Source organism: Gavialis gangeticus, unplaced genomic scaffold (genome assembly GCF_001723915.1).
Source record: "Gavialis gangeticus isolate Ggan-Ray unplaced genomic scaffold, GavGan_comp1, whole genome shotgun sequence".
NCBI classification, from domain to species: domain Eukaryota; kingdom Metazoa; phylum Chordata; order Crocodylia; family Gavialidae; genus Gavialis; species Gavialis gangeticus.
In genome coordinates, this window is record NW_017729006.1 from 40,288,100 (window position 1) to 40,314,313 (window position 26,214).

The following is a 26,214-nucleotide window of genomic DNA, read 5'->3' on the forward strand; positions in this document are numbered from 1 at the left end:
CTATTTTTATTCCAACATGAGTGTCCATATACAGACTTACTGCACTGAAATAAAAATTATGAATTAAAGCAGATATATTTATTTTGGTGCAAGATTGTAGGTAGATCAGTGCTAAGAAAGCTAGAAATATTCTCAGAAGTGGACTGGGAATGGGGAAGTACAGAACTAGGAAATGTTAACATTGACTGCCAAAAGATTTTCCTAAAACTTTTCAGGACCATTCTCAGTAAGTATCTTAATTTGCCTGAAGCTAATCAGAAGAGGGAAAGGATTATTCTTCCCTTGTGGTTTTCAGAAGTCATCAAGCTATTCAAAGGCCAGAGATGGATACAGCCTTTGTCTTGAGAATTGCATGTGTTCTACTTTGTGTTGGGCAGTAATGACCTTCATTTCTGATGGGAATTTGGAATTATTTTTTCCAACATGTCGTGACTTTTTTACTTCCCTATAGTTTAAGGTTCTTTAAAAAATATTTTCTATACTTTCTCTATCTTAAAACAATCATCTTTTTCTTATTACTAAACTCTGGCTGCAGTACTCTCAGTGTCATGTCCACTTCTTGGCTAAGTACAGACAGTCAAAAAGCCCGTGGCTGAATTGATTCAATCTTTGTAGGTTAGTCTAAACTGTGTAGATTGAACCAATAGTGAGCAGACATTCACCTTCAATTCCAAAAATGCAGCCACATGCCTGCAGCAGCCCAAGTCAGAAGCTGGGGGACGCTAACACACGTTCCTCCTCAGCTTGAGCTGCCAGCTTGGGCCAAGGCTAGCCTGCACCCTCTGCAAGTGCGGTTTGCAGGGCAGGTGCAAAGCATTCTGGGATGCTGGGGACCGTGAGTTCACTTGAATCTGAAGGGGATCTGGGACAAAAGCTCAATAAACCAATTTAATTTAACACAGTTAAGACTGATACTGCATCCATCAAGTTTATCTTAAACCCCTTCAATTTTGAAAGCAGTTTATGACTTCTGAACTTCTGTTGTGTTACAGATTTGAACTGTTTTCCAGTCATGTATACTGGTTTTTGCGTAATTTCTGTCCGTAGTTCTTCAGTTCAGGAGGAGTAAAAGGATTCGTTGTCAAGTTACTAGGATGAATATGTTGAGAAGTGCTGGGTCAAAAGACAAGCTGTAGAGAACTTTGTTCTAGCTGAAGGGTTGGCAGGGTGCCTGAAGAAGCACAAACTATGTCTAAGAACCTCCAAGGTCTAAGTCTTTGGATAACTCTTTATGGAACTGAGGTCCACGATAGCAACAGTGGTGTACACCTATACAGCTCGGAGTCCATTTTCTTCTTGCTGCTTCTATCTCTTAACTTCAGCCCTTGGGAAATCCTCAAAGGTTATAAAAGAGAACTCCATTGATCAGACAACGTAGCAATAGTAGAGCTACTCTACCAGTGGTCTTGCACTCAAGCTAGAGTAGCAGTTGCAGCATGTGAACCGTAGTGTACATTGTATGGGGGTTTGTGGGGGATAACTCTTTGTTCTAAGTAGCATCTGAGCCCTATTACCAGGTATCTCTGCTACCTGGCTGTGCATGGGGAACTTCTGTGGAGTTCTTTTCCTGTTTATCAAGGAGCGGTTAGAAGAGGGAGCACACCTGCAAAAAGGCACTTAGTGCTTCAAACTTGTTTATCATCTCTCCCAGTTATAGAGATAATGCAATAAAAGACATTAAGGCTAAGTACAGTCAACCTGAGGCTGAATCTATTCAATCCTCACAGGTTGGTCTAAGCTCCATAGATTGAACCAATATGCAAGTGAACAGATATTCACTTTTGATTCCAGAAATGCAGCCACGTGCTGGGGGATGCTAGAACATGCCTCTCTGCTCACCTGGAGCAGACAGCTTGGTTCAAGGCAGGCTTGCCCACCCTGCAAGGTGGGGGGGGAGGGGATTGTGGAGGAGGTGCAAAGCATCCTGGGTGCAAAGCATGCTGAGTTAACTTAAAATCGTGAGGGGATCTGGAAGAGAAGTTCAATAAACCGATTTAGTCTAAACCACTTATGTCTGATACTACATCTGTTCATTTTTATCTTAAACTGCTTTCAGCCATTTTGAAAGCAGTTTATGTGCACTAAACTTCTGTTGTGTTGCAGATTTGAACTAGTTTCCAATCACTTATACCAGTTTGTGTCATTTCTGTCCTGAGCCTTTCTCACTTCACAACCAACCCCTGCATAGATCCATATGTAATCCTTCCCTGTTCTCTGAATTATAGTCAGTTTAGTTTTCCTCTTAACAGAGCTCTTTCTGTCCCTGGCAAGATGGGTCAGAATTTGCACTATGTTGGTCTTTGCATTCAATAAGCCATGCATATGCATACAATATATAACAGTAATTGCATTCTTAATATTAATGGAGCAGTAAGGTTGTGCAGTTGATATAGAAAATTAAATTGGGAAATGAAAATTAAGTCTTTTACATACAAGCCCTATCACGACACACACACACAGCCTCTCCTATTCTTGATTTACTGTTAAATGACTATACATTTTCAAACATAAGACAGTGTGCGCCAGATTGAAAACTCAAGTATACCTGATGTATCTCCTTTTCCATTTTGATCAGTGGGTGGGTTAGAATGGATTTTTATCCTGACAAACCACCCTGCATAATTAGCTAACCCTGGTGTGTGTATTGGCAGTGGTACATCTACTAAAATGTGCAAACAGCTGCTACAAAATATACAGCAATGAGAAATGGAGCTGGAATAGCCATCAGCCTGTATCTCTCCTACAGCTGTGACAGTGTAAATCAGAAATAATTCTATTACAGCTAATGGCAGCATAAAAGTCATCTCAGAGGACAATCAGGTCAGGCAAGACTGTTGACTTTCCTATATTTATTTTAATTTTCTGAATTAATTATTAACATATATGCTTGAGTTCTTCATTTAATTATTTTTTAAAGTAGAAAAATGTTCTGTGTTTAAGAATGCTACCATTTAGACACAGATTTTCAAAGCGATTTAAGGAAATCAGATATTCAACTCCAGATCTGTGGTACCATTATGACTGTAAAGCAGAACAGGGAGAATGTGAAGTGTAATGTCAACGGTTGAACCTTTGCTGATCTGCTAAGTATCCTAGCTGTTGGTTTGTAGGCATGCTTAAATATTGTTTTTTGTTTGTTAGTTTATCCAGTTGTTTTATATTTTATCACGTAAGCAATTTTCGTCAGAGAAATTATGGATATCCTTCAATATGAATGTATTAGTGAGGGACATGGTGGATTCTCCAGTCTTTAAATCAACCCTAGATATGCCTTTTAAAATATGTGCTATAGCTTAAATAGAAGTTCTGGTACTGGTGCACTATTAGTGAATGAATACGTTGGATTGCATATGCAAGAAGTGAGAGATGATCATAAATAACTTCCAATTTTAAAATACATAATGTTATGGATTTTCAAAGTTGAGTCATTTTTAGTTTTGGGAAAGAATAGTTTATGGTGGGAAGATCTCCTTTCATATTTCTCATTCTGCAGCCTCATAACTGAGAAATGGGGCATGGGGGGGTGGAGAGCACATTTTCTTCTTTCAGTTAAAAACAACAACAACAACAACAACAAAAGCACTTGGCTGACACTAAGCATGGAAAATTTCAATCCTGGAAAAATATTTCTGAGCAAGTGATAGCAGAGAGATTTAGAGGGACCATTTTGCAAGCTCACGGATGGAATTTGTACCAAGCAAACCCTTGCACTGTAGGTGGGAGGGAATAAATATCATGGCTCAGATTGTGTCAGCAATTTTAATGCCCATTTTTAAGCTGAAACTTCTTAGCACAACACCAAGGAATCAGAGAACTTGTGGAATAGTTCTATCTGGAAGCAGTCAAGACTGAATTCAAGCATGTACTCTTGGGGATGTTGAAAAAGGGTTATTAGAAGTCTACTGCAATAGTACAAGGAGTATGGTTACTTGAAAAATAAGCAGTCAGTTCCAGCCTTACTATCTGTGCCCCAGCTGTGAAGCACGAGTTTTTAGTTTAGGTGGGAGTAACACAATAATGCAATTGGTTCAGGTGCTTTTTTTCAAAATAAAATATACTTTTGCTTGTTATTTTCTTAGTTCTATGCAGACTTTTAGCACAACCAGAAAAAGTTGGGGTTTTTTTAACCCCTTCCCTCCCCCTGAAATTCTGCAATTGATTTAACTGTTTCACCTGTACTTGTGCCTTCTTCTGGTTTAAGAAAAAGGCCGATTTGCAGGCTGCTTGGGCAGTCCATAAAGCCAAGCTGCTGTGTAGTAATTACAGCATTTGATCACACTGGTTTAGATCAAGGGTCCACAACCGCTCCCTGGGTCTTCCAAAGAGTTTGGTATAGAGAGCAGATGTTTCTTTGTTTCAGCTAACTTTTATGAGGTGAAGTGTATGGAAATAGGGCTTTTTATGCACTTTCACTGAGATTGGGTTACCTCTAGGGATCTAGTGGAAGAACTGTGGTTTCTTGTTTCTCATACAGTGTTTCCTTTTTTTTTTTTTGTTTCCCATACATGTTCACTGGCATACCCTGAACCCAGCCCTTGTTTCCCACAGTTTCCAATGTGACTGCAGCTGATCTGAATAACTACTTCTTGTACTTGACCCGGGTGGTGTCAAGCATGGTACATATAAATCAAAAAACAAAACAAACACAACCCCTACCCCCCAAAAAGCTAAGCAATGTCTCCAAAATCAGAGGTGAAACCACAAACTATGTTCTTGTTCCTGTAAGTGTAAGTATGTTCAACTGTGAATGCCCTTGTTTTTACTTCCCTGAGCTGTAAATATAAACATTTGTAGTGTTGTTCTTTGGTGTGAAGATAATGAAGCAGAGAAAAAAATGCAACAAGTTTAACTCTTCCACTTGGAAAACCTTTTTTCCTATAATGCAGTTTTCACCATTTTTAATGAACTAGTGGTATTTTCAGAAACATTAACATCTTGTCAATTAGGCTCAGTTATTTTGTTTATGCTTGGCTCCACTTTTGTGCAGATGTGTTAATTCATTTTCAGATGTGGTCACTTAAAGAGAAGTTGATTGTGTGAAATTTGCATTGCTTTCCCCAGGTATGTTAGGATGTATAGTTTGAAGTGGATATTAGGACAGTCCTTTGGATAAAGATCTATTTTTTATGTATTTATGAAGCGTCATACACATCTACTGCATGATTTGTACAAAAGTAAACGGTATGCCAATTTGTGTTTGGGATCTTGCTATTTTGTAGCAGTTGTCACTGCCACAGTAAAACAGTCATTATGTCATAATATCCTGTAAAATCATATGTTGCCTGTCCACTTCAAATTGAGGAACATGAACAAAAAGCTTGGACACTTTTTTAAAACCCTCAGAAGACGTCATTCTTCTTGATACAGATGGAAGTAATTGAAATCACACTGACAGCAAGAAACCTAATCTGTTACTGGTTAGTAACAAAGTGTACAGGCTGTAATATTGGGAGTAGATAATATGGGTGGTGAGTTTCTTGCCTAGTCAGATAAGCAAAAAAACATTTTCCCAGGTCTCCTTTGACAACAGGATCTGGATTTAAAGCCTCTGTTTGTCAGGGGAAAGAAGAACTTTAAATGTCTTAAGTGTCACATGCCTGAAACACTTCCTCAGGAGGGAGTGTGCTTTGACCCTCCTATGTGAAACCTACATGGGTCATTTCCCCTTCCCAGGGTTGTAACAAAAAGGCACTAGACTTTCCCATGCAGTTCCAGTGATTTAAAATTCATGGTTGCCCCAGGGGACTACTATTGTACCTGTTGTTCACAGGTGTATATAGATGCTGAGTTAAGCATTAACTTGTGCTAATCTTATTTCCTTATTATAGGTAAATCTTATGTCATACTACATTTTCTATTGTCATAGATAGCTGGGTTGCAATGACGAGCATCCATTTGAGAAAAAAAATACTCTTCCTAGTAAGTCAGTAACAAAGTTTCAGTTGTTAGACTAAGGGTTATATACTTTCTTAGTAATCAGAATTCTGCTCACAGACTGAGGACCTCCACTGAGATAATGGAGATAGCTGGCATTTTTTGTAATAAACCTTAGCTAAGATGTTGCCTCTCTTCTTTTTGCTGTACCTTAACTATAGTATTACAGAGTAGTCATGCCTCACATGCCCTTGGTAGCAGAGGTATAACAAGCCTGTATGTTAGAGGCAGCAGCAGCAACGGTGGCTGGGCTGGTAGTGGTGGTAGCTCCCAATCTTGCAGCCCTTCTAAGTCGGCACTCGGGCCTGGTGGTTTGCACACCCACTGCTAGTTATGCTACTGCCTTTTAGTTGCAGATGTATTTTTGCTTTAAAATGCATCACTTATTCTGTTTCTTTGAGACAGAAGGAGTAATGCAAGGATCCCAGTACAGGACTGGGATGTAGGAATCCAGTATTCTAAATCTGACTTTGACTCTTATCTGAGATCTTGTGCAGATAACTTGCCAATTCAGCCTTCACTTCCGATTGTAAAGAGGGAAGAACACTACCATCTCACAACAGTGTGGTAAAGTTGAATAAGTTCAAATGTCATGGCAATAAAGTATGATTTGCACCCATTTTATTTTGAGATACACTTTAAAATTATAATTAAGTACATACTTGACTTTGTTACTAAAGTAAATGCATCGTGATGTGGGCTTGTGGAAAGCTCTGTACTCCACATACCCATAAAGTAGGTCTGTTGCAGCTGCTAGGCCTGTACAAAGAAATGGGTTGGATTTTTTTCTAGAGCTTTTCTGATTGCCTTTAATAGGTTTGTATTTTATCATCTGCTGACTGGCTTAGTTATCAGGAACTCTGTAGGGATGGCCCTAAAGAGGTCCAGAGAGCACTACAGGCTCCTGTTCATGCTGTTAGAAGTTCTCTCTTAAGTAGTTTCTGATTCCATAAGCCCTGCTATAAGCTCTGTTATAATTTTGAAACAAATGGATATTTTTCCTTCTTGTAAGAGTGTTTTTCCATAGGCATGTCTTGAGCTGCAGTTACCAGCAGGAGAGAATCTGTCTGGGAACAAATCTGTATAATCCTATGTGACATCCATTTAAGAACAAGAAGAGGGTTTACTGCAGGTGATTGATACTGATACTAAGACTTGTTTGTTTACCATGAAGAGATGACTGTATTGTAAAGATTGTCACTTTCTGTTCCTTTCAGCAAAAGGAACCCAACTTAATCTAAATTGTAAGAATACAGAAACATTGTGATGGAAAATGAATTTAACATCTCAGGGTAAACCACACTATTTCCATTACAAAATTGATAGAAATTTTGTATCTAGAACTCTATATTTGGTTTTGGTCTACAACAGTAGCATTAAGTAAAAAACATTCATTTCAAGTAAAGAAGCAGAAAACCTATTTAGGGACTTTAAATGATGTATTAATTGTTCAGAAATTGTGAAGTATTGTTTATATAGCGCCAATGGTGCTTTAAAAATGAGTGTTAGGACAGTGTTTCTGGCCTGAAGAGCTCACAGTTGAAGTATGACTTTAGAGCAATTGGTATGCTTCTGGGTGGCCTCAGAAAGAGTTGGCAAGGCAAAACTGACTGGGAAACTTCACTCCTGGTAATGTTGCTTGTTGAGTTGCATTGGTGGTTGGAATGGGAAGCATTTACATTGTTCCATCCATGCTTACCTGCTTAGTGAAAGGAGACCCCTAGGGTTCATGGTTGTTAACCTACCTACATTTCCAAACCAATTCAATTGTTATAACGATGATATAATATGGGACTAAATCTGATTGTTGGATCCAAATATTAATCTGTATCAACCTAATATTGTAGTTTTTCATACCATTTATAAAGGGATAGATATGATTGAGTGAAGTCCATAAAAAAGCAAATGTCAAAGCAAGATGGTTTCTCATTTTCAACTCCAGAAAACTCTTCCTGGATGAGAGGGGGAATCTTTTTTTTATTAATTTCCAGCTCCTGCCTTAGCCAGCCCCACCCCTCCCCTTGCCACCACCGCATCCTCAAACTAGCAATGCTATTTCTGGTTGCACTCGTTTCATGGAGTCTAGAAACAATTAACTCCAATAAACCAAGGTGAGGATCTAGTCCATTTGTTCCTCGAGAACTTCCACTCCTATTTAGCACCTATAAACTCCTCCCTACTGGAATTTTTTGCATCTGTTTAAGAGGCCGATTCAAATGAAAGTGAGAGCTTGCATCTCACTACTTCTGACGTGGGATTGTCCTGACTGAAGTCCCCTAAACCCTTGCTGGGAATAAATGTATCCTAATCTAGGCTGTTGTCTATTGTGGTGCAGCTTTGAAGTAAGGTTTGGGGATAGGCTGAGCAGATGGGGAACATGAAGAGATTACTATGCTTCTCTCCCAGGTTTTCTTAATCTTTCCCTTTTTGTTGTTGCTCAATCCTTAAATGTAGAAATATGTTTCTGGGGCTATTTTAAATTGTGCCTGTATTTCTTTCATGCACTTATATTTATTGTGGCTTCTGTTTATTCCTTGTATCCTTCCTTTGTGTTGTTTTCCTTTTACTGTCCAGATCTGTGAACTTCATTTACCTCATTTCCTCTGTGGCTTTCACACAACATTATGATTGTTCTCTCTCTTTTTCCCCTTAACAGGCTGCTGTTACAAAGGACAAGCATATAATGGAAAATTAGGAGCAGTGAGAATAAAAGCTGACCTTTTGAACCATACACATGCACTTAGAGCTAGGGTTATTAAGAGGATGCCAGGTGGGAGTCAACCATGTTGTAGTGACAATGTCATTTTTTTCAGCTAATACTAACAGTAGCCTCCAGATCTGTCAAAAATAAGGATGTTTCAGATTAATTTTCTTTGACAGGCTGTCTCAGAACCTCCTCCACATGAATTTATTAGATCAAATTCTTTGTTATCTAGAAGAGAGGATCTTTATTATAGAGCCCATTTCTCAAAGGTTGATTTGCTGTTGCACACATCCACTTGTATGTGCATATATATATATGAATATGAATATGAAGATACTAAGCCCACAATGTGTGTACTCCAATCAGGTAATTTACAGGTAAATGGCCAGCTGAGCACTGCCATTCCTCTGACATCATCTGCTATTTCATTATAACTTAGACACTAATTCTTCAGCAGCATCTGCCCAGTAGGCCACCACTGAAGTCCACAGTTGCTCCGTGCAAACACTGAATTTTGTTTGCTCAAAACCATTTCCTAGGATTTAGCTCTCAGGATATTTATACACATGTTCTGGGAGGTGATGGTGATGGGGAGGGGGGCCCTTTAATTAGAGTGGCTCTGAATGCTGCTCTAATTAAGGCATCTGGAGTGTCACATGTATCAGCATCCCTGTGCTGAAAAATGGTGGCAGGGGACTTTAACTGAAACTCTTTGAACGAGCTTTAGTTAAAGTGCCCCCACCACCATTTTTCAGCATGGGGATGCTGATACATGTGATGCTGGAGTTTGCTGGAGCACAGTAATTACAACGTTTCCGCAGACTCTGCTCTGACGTGCTGCAATTATAGCGCATCGGAGCAGTCTTGATGTATGTGTATAGGCACCCTCAGAGAATACAATTTTCAGGGCATGGACAGTGGACCAGTTCAGCATTGATGTGCTCCTTTTGTTTACATCAAAGCAAAGCTGAAGTTAATATCAGGCTTTTATCCTCACCTGTTTTTGTAAAGTGTTGTACACTTCAGTGGTACTTTTTAGGGGTAATTACGGTCAAGACTTCACTAGTTCAGTCTTGAACTAGTTTTGAACTCTTCATCATAGAAGCAAACAGTCTTCAATCAAACCTCTAGATTTTTTATTCCCATCTCAAATTCTAAGACAGCTCTCACTTTTCCATTGAGTTACATTTACACCAAAGATCAGCCAGAAACTATTAGTTGAAAACCTTTGCCCATGGCAAAGCCTGAAATCACGCTGTGACCAGGCTCCACTTATCAGAGCAGAGTGCTGATGATTTCTCAGCAGATCATCAACTTTAAAGAGACAAAGTGAAAGAAATACAGCACTGGCATTTCAAGCTGATTCTTCACACCAAAGAAAGAAGCTTGATTCATACTAAAGTGTACAGTATTGCTTCTGAGTGTTATACTGGCAGCACAGATGTGCCTGTAACAGTCATTAATCATTATAATGCAATCCAGTAAAAGAGCACATGCAAGGAAGTATGGCTTGATATTAGTGAAATTATACCCTACTACTGGGACTTAAAATAGTATAAAGATGGTAACATAAACTGAAGTGAGAACTTGTTTGGCTTTGGGTTCTTTATGAACCTTTGACTTAGCTTAGGTTCATAAGTTTTTTCAGTAAAACAAGTCCAGGTTTCATGTAAAACCTTTCCTCCCACAAAGTGCCAGGCAGAATTTAATGGTTCAGGCAGAAGCAAGGGTATTTTGGTTTGATTGACACTTTAGGCAATGACTTTTGGTATCCTTCAGTTGTCAACATAAACTCCTATACAAAATGGTTCACTACAGATGCTTGGGTATTTTTCTAGTAAACACTAAATTCTTATGAAAGCTTAGAAATACATTTTTTTCCTTTAAACCTAGCCAGCCTTATAAGGGCTTTCCCACACTACCTTGTTCTTTACGTAAGCGCTGACACTGCAGTGTTGAAGAATTTATTCAGCATTCATTTTTTGTTAAGCTTGGGCAGGTGTTTTCATTGCTTTAGTGTCTCTCAGATTGCGCGGTTTGTCTCTTGTGAGGTTAGTCAATCTGTCCTTCCCTCTGAGCTAGATTCACAAATTCCCTGATCATGACTTTCAAAAGCAACTATTCTATTATATTTGAATAAGGCTGTCCGACATCTAAGCCACAAGGGGCCATGTGCCACAGGGCCTGCATGCCATGTGGGCCACAGCAGGCTTTCTGCATGGATGGTTATTACCCTAACCACAATGCTTTCCCCCCACTTGCTGCATTATGTGGATGCAATCTCCCCCATCTCCCCATTCAGCTGCAATCCCCCACCCACTCCTTTTCCCTGGACATGGCCCCTGATTCACCATCAGATCTCCATATTGACAAACTGCCCCACCCTCTAAGGTGAAGATAAGAAGTGGCAGCTAGAGGAGGGAGGGGGAAGCCGGGTGAGTCTGGCTACTATTGCAGCTGGAGTGATGAGGAAACCAGGGACCAGGGGAGAGCCTAGAGGGCTGAACATGAAGCCCGTGAGCTGCCAGTTGTATGGCCCGGTAGTAGAACCTGAGTGCCTAAAACCCAAGTATAACAGGAATGCCTATTTTTTTAGGTGTCTGGCCCTTAGAGTAGGGTCTAAAACCCTGGGTTAGATATGTAGGTTCCATGTACATGGAGAGAGTTCAGCACTTGAGAATGGGATTCAAGTGGGGTGGCCATTATAGAAGACATTCCAGTTTTCTGCTACTTTGTCCTCTGTCCTCTATTGATATGAAACCGGGCACCTTTATGTCCTCTATTTTTCTCTTGAACAGAGGACAGAGGACAACTGAACTGTCCTTTATGATGGCCACCCTAGATTCAAGATGGCCATCACAATAAACAAGGCCTAGCTAGTAGGAATCCCTGAAAACAGAGAAGTGTCTGAAAACCCTGCCCTTTTCTGAAACGTAAGCACCTGAGTGATAGTTGCAGAGATGCAGCTCCCTCCAGTTTTCACAACCTGGAATCTTCTCTTGAGGGCAGGTGCCCACAGCTAATCCTCTATGGCAGTGGTTCTCAACCTCTTTTGTACCAGGACCCATTTGTAAACATTGATGGCCAGTCCTGACCCAGTGCCCCTCACTCCTTACTTGCTGCCCCCTGCCCCTAGGGCCCAGCCCCCAAGTGTGTGGGACAGGAGGTGGGTGTGTGGGCTGGTGGGGGTATGTGGGAGTGCAGGGGGGCCCAAGAAGCCCCTTGCAGGCTGGAACTCTGCTAGCCAGCAAGGGAAAAGCTACAGTTTCCCACATTTTTCTCTTTTAAAGGAGAATCCATTTTTAAAGTTTGTTCATGACCCCTTCATATATTCTTGCAACCCACTTTTGGGTCATGACCCATGGGTTGAGAAACACTGCTCTAAGGGACTGAGCAGGTCTTGTTGTTTTCTATGAAAACATGGAGGATATGGTGATGACTTTATTTCTATACTAACTTGGTCAGTAGAGCTTTCATGAAGATTCAATTCCCTTCTCAGCCTAAGGGGATTCCAGCTTGCCTCACCTCCAAAGGAGAGTGCATTAACAACTGGGCTATAGGCTAGGCTGAGTGAAGGCACTCTCCTACTGAAGGTGGGGCCCTGAGCAGCCAAGACTGAAAGAGAGATAGGACCAGAGGGAAGAAAGATAAGGGACCATGCCTATCCTGGCATTGCTCATGCATTTTATCTACTAGTTGTTTAATGTCAAATACATAAACAGTCCTAGTAGGGTGGCCATTATGGAGGAGATTCTGGTTTTCTGCTACTCTGTCCTCTGTCCTCTATTAATATGAAACCCAATGCCTTTATGTCGGGTCTCTTGAAGAGAAAAATAGAGGACATAAAGGTGTCCAGTTTCGCAACAATAGAGGACAGAGGACAACCGGACTGTCCTCTATGATGGCTACGCTAAGTCCTAGGGGTATCATGTTGTCATGATACAAAGTCATGTGGTTTCTGTGCTGTGAATAAGCACAGAACATCCAATAAGCTTGTCAAACAATTGATATTTGATGCACATTTGGTTACAACCAATTGGTAGCTGTTCAGAATCACTGACCTAGGCATAAGCAAATTGTTGACATTCTCAGACGTGAGACAGAACATGATAGCATAATTATTAGTAGCCTGATGAAGATTTGCCTCTCACTACACCAAAGGCACACCTGCTAGCACAAATCTAAAGCTATCAGATGCTCTGCAGACCTAGCCTGACTCGTGAGTTCATTTTAGAATAATGTGGCTGAAGGAGCTATATAAAATATGCACATTTTGGGCTCAGAATTACTTCTGAAGAGGGAAGCAGGGCTGTTTCTCAAAGATCAGCTGAGCCATACTGCAAAATGATAGGCAAAATAATTGCTATGAACATTTCAGAGAGAGACATCTGTTAGATTGTTTTTAGTCTCTTTTCTCCCCAGACTGACACGCTGACACCATCCATTGCTTATTCCTTGTACCATAGGTTTTTGTGCTTCTAACTTGACTGCCAAGCTGCTTTTTTTCTTGGCCACCACCCTAGGTATGTCATAATGCACTGCTACTCAGAGATACACAAGCTAGTTCTGAACAAGTAAGGTCAGATGCTGAATGCAATTTAACTGCCTCAGTGCAGTCTTCCACCTGGGCTTATATACCCTGATTCTCATCAAGGTCCCATTGAGAACTCTTTAAAACTATGCTGCTTTTGGCACTCAAGATAGTTCGAGTATCTCTACAGGGTATTGCCTTGTGTTATGCAGAAATACACACTGTTGTAATGGCAGACTGCCTGCCAGCCCTGAAGGGCTTCTTGTTCTTCTTGTGTCACTACACCACATTTGACCATTTTGTTACACATGTTTGTGCCCGTTTATTGTACTTCTTGTTTAGTGAACTGCATCCTTGCTGCCTATGTGGGAACTTGTGTTAGGACATATGACCATAATCAGTTTTCATTTCTCTGAGCTTCTTCCAGTTGTCTCTTTGGTCTGTTGCATGTCTAATCCATTTAGCATGCTTGTGTTAAGTTATCATTCTGGCTTATCTCTGTCTAGGGATTAGCATCTTCATGCTGTTGGTAAATTGAAACTAGACTCAAAGAGCAACTTAAAATAATTGTTTAGGTGCAGCTGCTGGATTGTAGAAGCATTGGTGATGTGAAGTAGGTCAAAATAAGCAGTCATGGTGATGCAAAATGTCTGATACTCAGGCTGTACTGGAAGGAGGGCTAACTTTAAGTCATTCAGTGGTGCCCAGATGATGAGTGAAAGTCTGTGGTGAGATGATATAGCTGGGGTTCCTGAAAAATGAATTCAGATATCTGCTGAGTACGCTCTGACTGTGGCCCTCAAGTCAAAATTTATAGTTTCCTTTTCTCACTGAAGACAGTGGTGCAATCATTGCTGCCTCTTTCCTCAGGATGATTCTCTCTGGGATGCAGGCATTGGTACAAAAGCTGGCAGAACACCTCTAGTTCAGTAGCTTAGTGTTTGCATGTTCCCTACAGTTTTACTCCATTGATAAGTTGAGCCAAAAATGGAGCAGGGCAGATGCTCATCTGATGTAAATCACTGCAATTCAATTGTAGGCAATGAAACTATGACAACTTAACTCAGAAGAGAATCTGCCCTAGTCTTACTAGCTGTTAGAGCACCTAGGATCTACCCTCAAGCTATTCCAAGGGATGAAAAAAATCTTTGTATAACTCAGATAGGTCCAGGGAACCTGTTTCAGTTATGAGAGCTGCTTTAGTCTGCCTTCTGGATTTGCAGGGATGCCCAGAACCTCTTTAACCTTGGATACAATGGCCATATTCTGGGCATGCTGCTTATGCTGGGACTTGCAAAAGAGTGTCTCAATAGGGCATGAGGTGTCTCTATTTTCTGTATGGTAGCAAGGACAGTGGGGTGCTGGTCTGAACTATGACTCATCGGTGCTACAGTAATTCACAGGGATAAATAATAGAGAAATTGTCCCCTGTCTGGATCCAATACTTTTAGAGTTCCTTTGGCCACTCTGTTACCTGATATGAAGATGCCAGAGCATAGGTGAGATGCTTAAGAGTTTTGTATGCCTTTGGTGTATGAAAATATATAACAATTCTTGTAAATATACAATCATGACTTACAATTGATACAAGTTCTCTGCAACAATAAATCTTTATATGTACTTTAAAAGAAAAAAGATGGCCACTTAATTCTTGTAAATGGAAGCCTGCATACAGAACAGAGGTATTTAATCTTTAAATACTTAAAAAGGTTCAAATGAAGTGTTTTGAAATGCCTCATATTTAGAACAAAAATTTAAAAAATAATCTATGGCACATCACAGACCTTGACGAATCATCAATAGCAGTTGCCCTACAATCATATCCCATCAAACTGTGATCCTGATTACTCTTACAAACTATGCAGTGCCGGGTCAGTCATTGGATGGGAGACCACTAGGGGAGCTTTGATTTCTTGAGGAAGAGGCAGATGCTGATTCAGTAGGTGCTGTTTTCATCTCAGAGTCAATATTGACTAATACTTAATCATGCTGCTAAGGGAAAATCATTGGCTGCAAACTGCTGTCTCAAAAATGAGATAGAAAACCAAGATCTTCATGGCCACTTGTGGTCATTAAATATCCTTTGGTACTTTTCTGTTCTTCAGTTAATGAGAAATCTGAGGGGAAAGCAATTTGTTTTGGAGTGAGCCAGACAAATTTTGAATATTAATGAAGAGAAGCCACAGCATAGTATATACAGAATATTGCTGTAATGTCCTTTTTTGATAAAACCCTACATACACAAGCCAGATGAAACAAGAGATACTTCATATATTCTTTGGAGAATAATAAAAATCACTCAGGTGTGACAAATTTTTAGGGAAACTGAAAATATCAGAATAATTTGTCCTTTTGAACCTGCATAAAAAATAAAACTTATTATTGCAAAGTGGGTTTGGGAACATGACACTGCACCAACCCAAATGTCATTATAGATTTATACAGTGACTGAGGTATGAATAATAGTGTCTCTAAAAAGGGTGCCAATACATAACAAAATTACACTTAAATATGAACTAGTTTTGGTGATACCATTCATCTGAAAGGTGAATTTTGCATAATTTGTCCCTCTTGCCATATCCCAGAAATGGCCTTTCTTGCATAATGAAAGGCCATTGGAAAGGCCATAATGGTCCATCTCACCTTATCCTAGAAATGGCGTTTCTGGCATAATGAACGTACCAGGGGATTGGTACATTCACAACTTCTGCCACTGTGTGACACAGGATACTGGGCAAGATGGAACTATGGTCTGATCCAGTAAATGGCAATACTTATTTTCTTATCTTGAATTTTTATGTTACCCCGGGTCACTTTAGATAATAAATCCTGTAAGGTCTTCTATGGACAAGACAGAGTGCATAATATGCAATAAGTGTGCAAATCGGGTGTCAGGATTTCACTGTTATTGTATGTGCTTTTTGAAGACACAATAATAAAAAATCCTTGTTTTGTTGTTCTCTCATTTGCTTATGTCTTTCTTCTGTTTTGCTCCTCTGCTGTGTTCTTTTACAACGCCTCTATGTCTCCCAACCCAAAACTCCCCCAGTCTTTTCTGTCCTGCTGCTGTACCCACCTCACTAACTTTCATTTCTATTGAATTTCTACAATGTTAATTGGTAACCACTTTAACTTGTGCTTGGATGTAGAGGAAATAAAAGCAGCTGCTGTGACTTCCTTTCAATGTGATTAAACCTGCAGCCAGCTGACATGATCAAAATAACCTTTTTCCCGTTGTTGGTCCAACTAAAAATGTTTGTGAATGCATCATATTTACTGCAGAATCTTCCACAGCTGCACTTTGCTTCTAGCTATGTATATGCTAAGTGCATTTAATGGAGATGGTTGATTAAAAGACCTTTAAAGTTGAATACTCAACTTAGCCCTGACTGAAAGGACTGTCTGTTGAATCATACTTTGGGCCATCTGTCTATATCCTGTCACAAGTCTCACTTTTGTCTTCTGGTTAAATCTTTTTCTTTAGGAAAATATCTGAAAATGCTAAAAGCAATGAAAGATGACCATCAGAAGTTGATCTGTGTGCTCATACTTCATGTGATGGTATTCAGACACTTTTTTTGTTGACAATATGTTTGAGAACGATTTTGTGAGACCCTTTGTGTCACCTTTGACTAGCAATATGAGTAACATTTCCTTTTGTGTTACTGGCTGGGTTTATAATTAAAGTACAGGAATGAGAGTCAAGAAGCCTTCTTTATAATTGGCTTGGTTACAGTTATCCTAATGTGACGCTGGAAAAAAGCCACTTGAACTCTCTGTGCCTCTGTTATCCAATCTGTGCAGTGCGGATAAATCTTTGTGTACTATTCCTGTCCTTTCTTTAAGTTAACTCGCTTCACAATGTTGTTGTGAGAATTCCTGTATTCATGACTGGAGAGTACTTGAAGTTCCTTCAATATGAACTGACAGAGCAAGATTTCCAAATTAAATGGACTTTGTCATTGTGCAGTGAAACGTCCGGTTGTTTTATAGTGGGTAGTTTATCTTCCCCAGAAAACGGGGAATGGGCTTTTAAACTGATACGTATATCTCAACAATCAATAAAGAATATTATGAATGTAGCTTTTTAAAACTCCATAGGGAATTCATTTACTAATATGTTTAAGCCTTCTTGGCTTGAACTAGCCTGGAAAAATAAGTATTGTATTTCCAAGAGGGAGATAACTCTTAGGCTTTACAAATGAGCTCAAAATCTTATGTCAGGGTATAATCCAAGCATCTTGATATACCAGGGACTCCTGCTTCATAGAATTCTGGTACATTTTCATTCGTTAATATCTTGTATGCAAAGAATCTTGCACTTGACGATGACAGAAGATTATTGCTTAGTAGGGACTACATACTTTTCATAGACATTTGAGTAAAACGGTTCTTATAGAATGGACTAGGCCAGTATTAATGAAGGCAGAATTTGGATCTACATTATTTCCTGCAGAGCACAACCCACTCAATGGGCCTATAAAAGGTGTAAAGGGGGATCTGAAAGTACTCACTTAGAGAATAACTCATTTAGCTCCAGTGGATAGGTCTGCACCACAAAGTTTTGCCTGCAGAGTGTGAAAAAAATCATGCTCCCCCCTTTCTCCCAAAACTATGTAGCCATGTCAGCAAAACCCCTGGTATGGACACAGCTAAACTGACAGAACAGTGTTCCTGCTTCCTTGGATTATGTTGTTCAGTGAGATGGTATTGGCCGAAAATTTCAATCCATTGGCATATTCTGTCTCTCCACTAGGGAGTTTTGCCAGCATAGCTCTAGGGCAGCAAAGGCTCTGTAGTGTAGATAAATCTTTACAGAGCCTGTGTGATTTATATAAATTAAAAGATATATAGAAGGAGGTTCTTTTTTGAACAAATGGTAACCATGATTAAGTTGGGGTGGGCACCTGGAATGTTCTGTTGAATCATTAATTTGGTCAAGACTGTCTTGTTTCTAGCAGTACTCCTATTTTAATCATGTTGGAATAAAGCCATAACTTCTAATAAATCCTAATCAATCCCCTATTCTTTTTTTCCTAGTTAATCATCTAATGACACTTGGATTAGGAGGTGAGTTGTTCTTTTGTTTCTAAATATGAAACAGATATTACAGTTTGGTTAATGGTATTCCTTTAGAAACACACATTCATATATGTTAGGTCAGTCAGTCAGTTGACTTCTATACATTTTGGTCCAATGGCAGTTTGCTTTACATGTGGAACTGTTATTTTTCACCAGTCGAGTCTCTAACGAGTCTAAATAGTCCAGCTATTGTAAAACTTTTAGATATGACTTTAGTTCCCATTGTGAAAGCAGTTACAGCATGAGAAGAATTAGATACTCTGACTGAAACTCTTGCTTGATCAGATGTTTTTATGGGAAATATCTTATACAGTTACATACCTGTTCATCTGATTCTACAGTATCTAATTCTGCAGTATATTTGGTATTTTGTAAGATGTTGAAAAATATTCCAGCCCTGAACACAGCCTGCCAAAAATGCCCAGTGCATGAAAACCAAACCGTGTACTTAGTAGGAGTCTAAGAAAATATCTAGGATTTGTATTGTGCACCAAAGAACAAACTTTTATTTGATCACACCAAAAGAGGAATTGTATTTTGTGTGAAAGTCCTTAGTGGAGAACACCCTGCTTCCAACATTGACATTTAGTTAACAGGGGCGCCTATACACATGCAAATTAATCGAGTCTTCTGGAGCGTGGTAATTACTGAGCTCCAGTAATCTCCAGCGTCATATGTATCAGTGTCCCCTTGCTGAAAAATGGCAGTGGGGGGTGCTTTAACTAAAGCTCGTTCAATGAGCTTTAGTTAAAGTGCCCCGCTGCCATTTTTTCAGCAAAGGAACGCTGATACACATGACGCTCTGGGCGCTTTAATTAGAGCAGCTCTTGGAGCTGCTCTAATTAAAGCCAATCTCCTCTCTCCCCCCAGAGCACATATATAAATGCCCCCAGGTCACTGCTTATCTCAAATTGCCAGACACATCAGTATTGTATCACTTTGTGGCTAGAGACAGAAATCATACATAAACTAGTATAAGTGATTGGAACCTGGTTCAAATCCATAATACAACAGAAGTTCAGTGCACAAAAACTACTTTTAAAGTGGCTGAAACTAGTTTAAAATAGACCTGGATGGATGTAATATCAGACATAACTGATTCAGGTTAAATGAGTTTATTTTGTCCCAGATCATAGAATCGTAGAAAATTACAGATGGAAGGGACCCCAGAAGGTTATCTAGTCTAAGTCCCTGCTCAAACCAGGACCATCTCTAACTAGATCATCCCTGCCAAGGCTTTGTCAAGCCATGTATTAAAAACCTCCAAGGATGGAAAGTCCACAACCTCTCTGGGTAACCTGTTCCAGTGTTTACTACCCTCCTAGTGAGAACATTTTTCCTAATATCCAACCTAAACTTTCTTTGCTGCAACTTGAGACCATTGCTTCTTATTTTGTCATCTGCCACCACTGAGAACAGTCCAGCTTCATCCTCTTTCAAACCTCCCTTCAGGTAGTTGAAGGCTGCTATTAAATCCCCTCTCATTCTTCTCTTCTCTAAATAAGCTCAGGTCCCTCAGCCTCTCCTCATAACTCATGTTCTCCAGCCCCCTCACCATTTTGTTGCCCTCCACTGGACTCTCTCCAGTTTGTCCACATCCTTTCTGTAGTGGGGGCCCCAAAACTGAACACAGTACTCCAGATGTGGCCTCACCAGTGTTGAAAAGAGGGAAATAATCACTTCCCTTGGCCTGCTGGCAACACTCCTACCAATGCAGTCTTCTTGGCAACAAGTACATGCTGTTGGTTCATATTCTGCTTATTGTCCACTATAACCCCCAGGTCCCTTTCTGCACAGCTGCTGCCCAGCCAGTCAGTTTCCAGTCTTTCCTGGTCCATGAGATTGTTCTGTCGTAAGTGCAGGCAGGTTCTAAGGACTTTGCACTTGTCCTTATTAAACCTCATGGGATTTCTTTTGACCCAGTCCTCCAATATGTCTAGGTCACTTGGAATCCTAGCCCTACCCTCTGGCATATCTACTACTCCCCCCATCTTGGTGTCATCTGCAAACTTGCTGTGGGTGCACTCCATCCCATTTTCCAGGTTGTTGATGAACATATTGAACAAAACTGACCCCATGATAAACCCCTGGATCACTTCCTTGATACCAGCTACCAACTAGACATTGATTTACTCCCCTCTGAGCCCAATGCTTCATCCAGTCTTCTATCCACCTAACAGTCCATTTATCCAGCCCATACTTCCTTAGCTTGCCTGTGAGAATGTTGTGGGAGCCCATATCAAAAGCCTTGCTAAAATCAAGATATACCGCATGTACTGGTCTCCCCACATCCACAGAGTCAGTCATCTGTTCCCCTCCAGATTCAGGTTAACTCACAGTCCCCCAGCATCCCAGGTTGCTTTGCACTTCCCCTACAAACCTCATTGCAAGGTGGCCGGGCTGGCCTTGGACCAACATGTCTGCTCTAGCTGAGTATAGAGGAGTGCTCTAGTGCTCCCCTGGCTTCTGGCCTGGACTACTGCAGGCATGTGGTTGTATTTCTAGAATCAAAAGTGAATGTCTGTTCACTTGTTTATCAGTCCAAACTACGAAGCTTAGACTAACCTGCAAAGATTGAATCAATTCAGCCTGGGTTTTTTTGACTGTCTGTACTTAGCTCTTGAGGTTTTTCTTGGTTTAGTGGGTTGAGTAGCATGTGCCTCCCCAGTGACCAATCAGTGACCAGGGGGTGGGTCCCCTCATGGCCAATCTTGTCGACTGGAGGGAATACACCCCATGGCAAAACTTTCCAACCAGCGAGCGGCACACTGCTCCCAAAAGTGGCCGCGGTGCTCTCGAAAGTGGCTGTGGCGCTTCCAGAAGCAGCCACAGCCTACATCCGGTGCTTGCATTCCCTGGCCAGTGCTTGCAGGGGGGCACCGGTGCTCCTGCCTAGGGACTGTGGCCTGATAGGGGGTACACCGGTGCACTTCTGTCAAAATGGAAACTTTTCCCAAGAATATAACTTCCAATTAGAAAAAGTAAAAAAAAATGTAAAAAGTATACAAGTAAAAAAATTTAAAAATTAAAATCATTTTCACTTTCTCATTCTGATTAATTTAATTTTGCTATATATGTTAAATCTTTGTAAACATAGTATTAAGATATTTCAATATTATAAATAATATAGTTTTAATGTCATACAAAATTTGAAAAAATGAAAAACTTAAACCAAAACACATTTAATTTTGTCTAAATAGGATGTCTTAACATTATCAAAGTGAAATATTTCAATTATCCTGAACAGACAGTTTTCAGAATTTTTGTTCTATAGGAACTTTGAAATGTTAACTTCATTCTTCAATTCAGCATGAAAACAAATTTTGAAATATCAGAATTGTCCATGGAGATCCTATTTTATGACCAGCTGTTCTTTTGGTATTGTATAAGCCCAAAAGAAAGTAAATTATAATAGATTGTTAAAGAATTTCACTCCTGATGAGTGTAGACCTAAAAAGTTGTAGGAACTGCTAAAAATAATGCAAGGGGAAAGTGCAGATGCTTTGTAGATGAAATAAATAAATATTCATGCTGTTAAACTGTTTGACTGAAACTACATATTTTTAGCAAGCCGTGTCTAGTAAACTTGAAAATTTCTTTCTAACCTACATTATAGCCCAAAACAGTATATGTCGTATAATTCCATTTTGCCTTACAGCATAGAATCATATTACGATTGTAAATGCAGTTGGATATGTTCCTATATGCTGGACTGTAGAAACCAATGTTTTATACAGCAGTATGGCTCAGTTGGCCACAGAAGGACACGCACAAATTCAAATCCCATTCCAGGAGTTGGACTTACACTCAGTATTGATTCTGCACTTGTTAATTGCTATTTAGTATTTCATATGTAATAATTGCTAATAGCTGTGCACAGGTGGGCGGTGAAGGAACAGTATTGTGCTATGTACAGGTTTAGTAATTTCAAATCAACAATCCATTTCTAACAGCCATTGGAAATTGCAACCCACATGGTGGTTTTCTAAGAGCCCAGTTCTGGACAAAACTCTTCCCTTCAGGAAAAGAAATATGCTAAGTTTTAAGGTTTTTCTTTAATTAATTGTGAGCATAAGCCTTTTTCCTTTGTCTGCCAGTCACTGCATTATTGATAAAATAGATAAGCCAGCAGAGCTAATAATCAAAGTACTTCATTTTTCTTCCTAGTTCTACCTGGGGCAATTTATAATAGTCCAATTTGGCTACAGTGCAAGTGGTTCCCAATGCCATTAACTACAATGAGAATACTTGTACCTGGTCTGAACTTAGTTTTAAGGATTCTTTTTTTGCCTCATTTTTCTTATGGGACAGATAACATAGCTCAGTGGTATTCTGAAACTAAATTCATCAAAATCTGTAAAGTCCTTTACGATGACTGAGGAGAAAAGTGTTTATGCTAAAAGTGCAAAATATGATTGTATTAATTGTACTGTGCAGTAAACATGCTCATAGTTCTTCCTCCTTCAAGGTTCTCAGATTAAAAGTGCTCTTTGATTTGTTTTAGGTGCACGACATCAAGCAATTGTTTGCAATGAATCTCTCATGTTAGAAAAGTTGCCTGCCTGTGGAAAATCATTTGAAGAAATGATGAAGAAAGTAGACTCTAAAAAATGGTGCAACCTAACAGAATTTATCATGTAAGCTTCGTGGTTTCATTTGCAATACTTTCTGATCTTTTAAAGACGTTGCTCTTTTAAAAAGTCTGTAGAACCAAGTATCAAGCTGTTAAGGATGTGATGGATCCCCAGACTAGGATGAATTTGAATACAAATGTATTTGTTTTGTTAACATACAGAATTTGGCAGGAGTATTGAGGTACACCTTCCACTGAAGTCAACATGAAATACATGCAGCACTTTGAACGTAATGGGAGTTTTACTTGAGTAAAAACTGCATGATTTTTCCCCTAAATATTACAGCAATAAAAAAATCTGAATAATAGCTTCACAAACCGGCAGCTCCATTACCACTTCTATCTGTTACAATCTACATCAAGCTGCCCTCTGTGGCAATAGAAAATTTATGTTCATTACTCATTGGGATGTACTATATGGCATCTCATGAAAGTAAATTTTACCGCACCCCTAGTTGGTATAAAACATTTGTGTTCTATATACTTTTTTAAATGCTGAAATCCCATATACTTGCTCCCTCCTGGCATAGGGGTAGATAATGGAGTTAAGCTCTTTGTTTGTGGTAGCACATTGCTATACTGCCTCAGGGGCAGAATAAGCAACAGATTGTGATTCAAATTCACAATCTGCCTCCCACAACCTACCTGAGGGGTTTGGGTGGAAATATACCCTGCACTAGCTGCTATCTGAGGCAGCATATGTCAGTGAATAGTTGGCACATGCCTGAGCAGGAGTGTGTGCCAAAGCTGTTTTGAGCTGTATAAACATAGAATGGAGCACAGTCCATGACTGATGGAGCTCATACTATATAGCATATTAATGGAGGTTGATCAATAAGCTCATGAGCACTAACTGATACTTCACATATGAGAAATGCTTTATATTTAATTCAGAATTCAGGCAATGTTATTACTTTTTCCCCTTAAAGAATGTACATAATGAAAACCTTTGATCAAACTCTTTTGTTTTCTGTATTCACAGCAATCATTTTTTCTACCCATTTATTTGTATTCCAGGAAGGTTACAGTAACATTTTTGCCAGGAGAGCTTTAAAAAAAATGCCTCTTGTTTCTTAGTTAAATAATCTGTTCTAAAAACAAGGCAATCTATAGTATTTCAACTGTTACAATTTGTTTTGGTATCTGCCAGACTAGCATGAAAAGCTTAATGCCACCTGTTTTTCATGTACAACTGATTAAAATGCTATGAGATTGACAGTATGTGGGCACTATCATTTGTCCCTAATTTGTCTCCCTTTTAGTAGCTGTTACAAGTAGATAAAATCTCTCTTTAAAGTCTCACTTCAAGCTCTGCCCAGGAGGAAATCATTAGGGCTCATTTCATTAGTGCCATTAGTTTTAGTGGAACAGCTTCCTGTTCAGAGTATCTGTATTTGAATCTAGTGTTTTGTGGCTTTCCAAAGTGCTGAATATATGCAATACCAAATGAAGAAAGGTGGGAACTGCAGGTGTTTAGTACTTCTGAAAACTTGACTCAAGTGAATTAACTCCAGCAAAATAAAAGCCAAAAGAGAAGAGAGCATTTTTCTAGATCTGAATTCAGTGTAGGTCCCTACCTCCCTCCTCCTCCAGTTTAAGTTTGTCTGCCTACTACTTCATTTCCTTCACTGGCACTTTTTCTTCTGCAATAGCTTCTAGTCATTCCCCTACAGCTTGGGCAAGACATCTTTGGGGCTTGAGTTCTCTTCCCTGTCTGTCTTGTCACAAGCAGACATGTGAGCTGATAAAATGTAACATCATCTTTTTTATGGTGGCAGCTCTTCAAGTGACATGCTGAGGTTTCCTTGGCACTTGCATTCTCCTGCCTGCTGTTACTCCAAAGTCAGTTAAAATCACATGCAATTTGGCAACAGATTAACAATCCTGTATTAATCCTTTAATTTATATGTTTATGATCATTCTAAAAATCATTTTTAATATGTAGCTGTTTTAAAACTCTTAGGGTATAGATTGACCCAGTGATGGGAGTTACAAGGGACGTACCACACCCACCCTATGTTTTAGCCTCTTCTTTTTGTCACCACAGGCTCACTGCCTTCACAACTTGGCTCCATCCATTTTTTTTCCTAATAAGAGTAGCACAAGTGTTTTAAGACTGAATCCAGATGGCTGGATTGTCAAAGGAAAGCAGAGCAAGAATCTCCTTTCTCCAGGCATTGGGATGGCTAAATATGGTTCCATGGAGTTTAGTTCCTTCTGTTACCTGGAGTAGCATACATACTGCAACATATTTCCTTTATAACAGGCATTTTCACAGAAGCAGATCTTCTTACCTCTCTCCTCCTCTGCTCCCCCTGTGCTATCCACACATTCTTCTGTGTGTAGAGGTAAGGCATCATACAAAGCTGGGCTCTACTCTAAGCAAGGAAGGTGCACCTTCCCGCTTGGCACTTCTTTAATTCAGTCTCGCCTCCTAACTTACCATTGGTGCAGCAAAACCTCTCATTTGAAACTCTTTGGTGATGCCTTTATTCATCTTTTAAAGGTTAACCTTGCCTTTCTAATCCCAAAGGCGTGTCAGATTTGGACGGCTGCAATTTCACTGCATTTCAGATGGTTCAGAAATTGACCTGTCACTTGAAGAGGATGTATCGTCACAGCAATAGCTTTCTTCTTGAAGTGATAAGTGATGACTAAGTGATAGATCTCTCTACGCAATGGATCTGAGAATCTGAAGCATGCTATACTCTGAAAAATTTCTAATGGTTTCACTTCCCGCCTCTAAATTATTTAGCATAAGTCTGAAACTGCATGCTAAATACTGAGGCAAAAAATGAGTTCTTACTTGTCACAGAATGATGCCTGCTCATCTGATTGGAGACTTGAAAATAATGGGGTAGGGGAGAATAAATATTTCTCACTTTGTTTTATTCTCAGAAAAGCTGATACCGTGGAACTCTTTACATGTTCTTATCTAAGGAAAACAAAACTCACTTATGTGCTGGAGAAAGCTGTCTTAGTGCATAAACATAGGAACAAGAAAGCAACAGAAGGAACTGGGATTTGAATTTTACTATAAATAGGCAGGAAGGCATGAGACAGAGAAAGTACAGAGAAAGACTTGTCTCATTCCAAGACAAGCTGTGGAGAATGTACCCTTATGGTATAACTTTGCTTGTCTGAGTTTCGGGTTCTGTTAAATAAATGTTGAAAAGGTTTGATAGTGAAGAGTTGGGCATATCCGTATCAGAGATCTGTGAGCATTACAACATCAGTATCGAGAAACTAGCAAATTGCCTATCAAGAATGATGGGGTGGGGGGCGGGGACGGGACCGAGCGCTGCCACCCCATGCTACCGTCACCGCCTC

At 39.7% G+C, this 26,214-nt stretch overlaps 1 protein-coding gene across 1 annotated transcript in view; it reads left to right on the forward strand.

Annotated features, from left to right (window-relative positions):
* RAMP3 (receptor activity modifying protein 3) overlaps positions 1-26,214 on the forward strand; it is a 94,431-nt gene that overhangs the window by 9,748 nt on the left and 58,469 nt on the right. The window contains exons 2-3 of the mRNA XM_019509122.1: positions 18,210-18,239; positions 22,756-22,888. Of these exons, the coding sequence (XP_019364667.1) occupies positions 18,210-18,239; positions 22,756-22,888 (163 nt within the window). The remainder of the gene's footprint in view (positions 1-18,209; positions 18,240-22,755; positions 22,889-26,214) is intronic.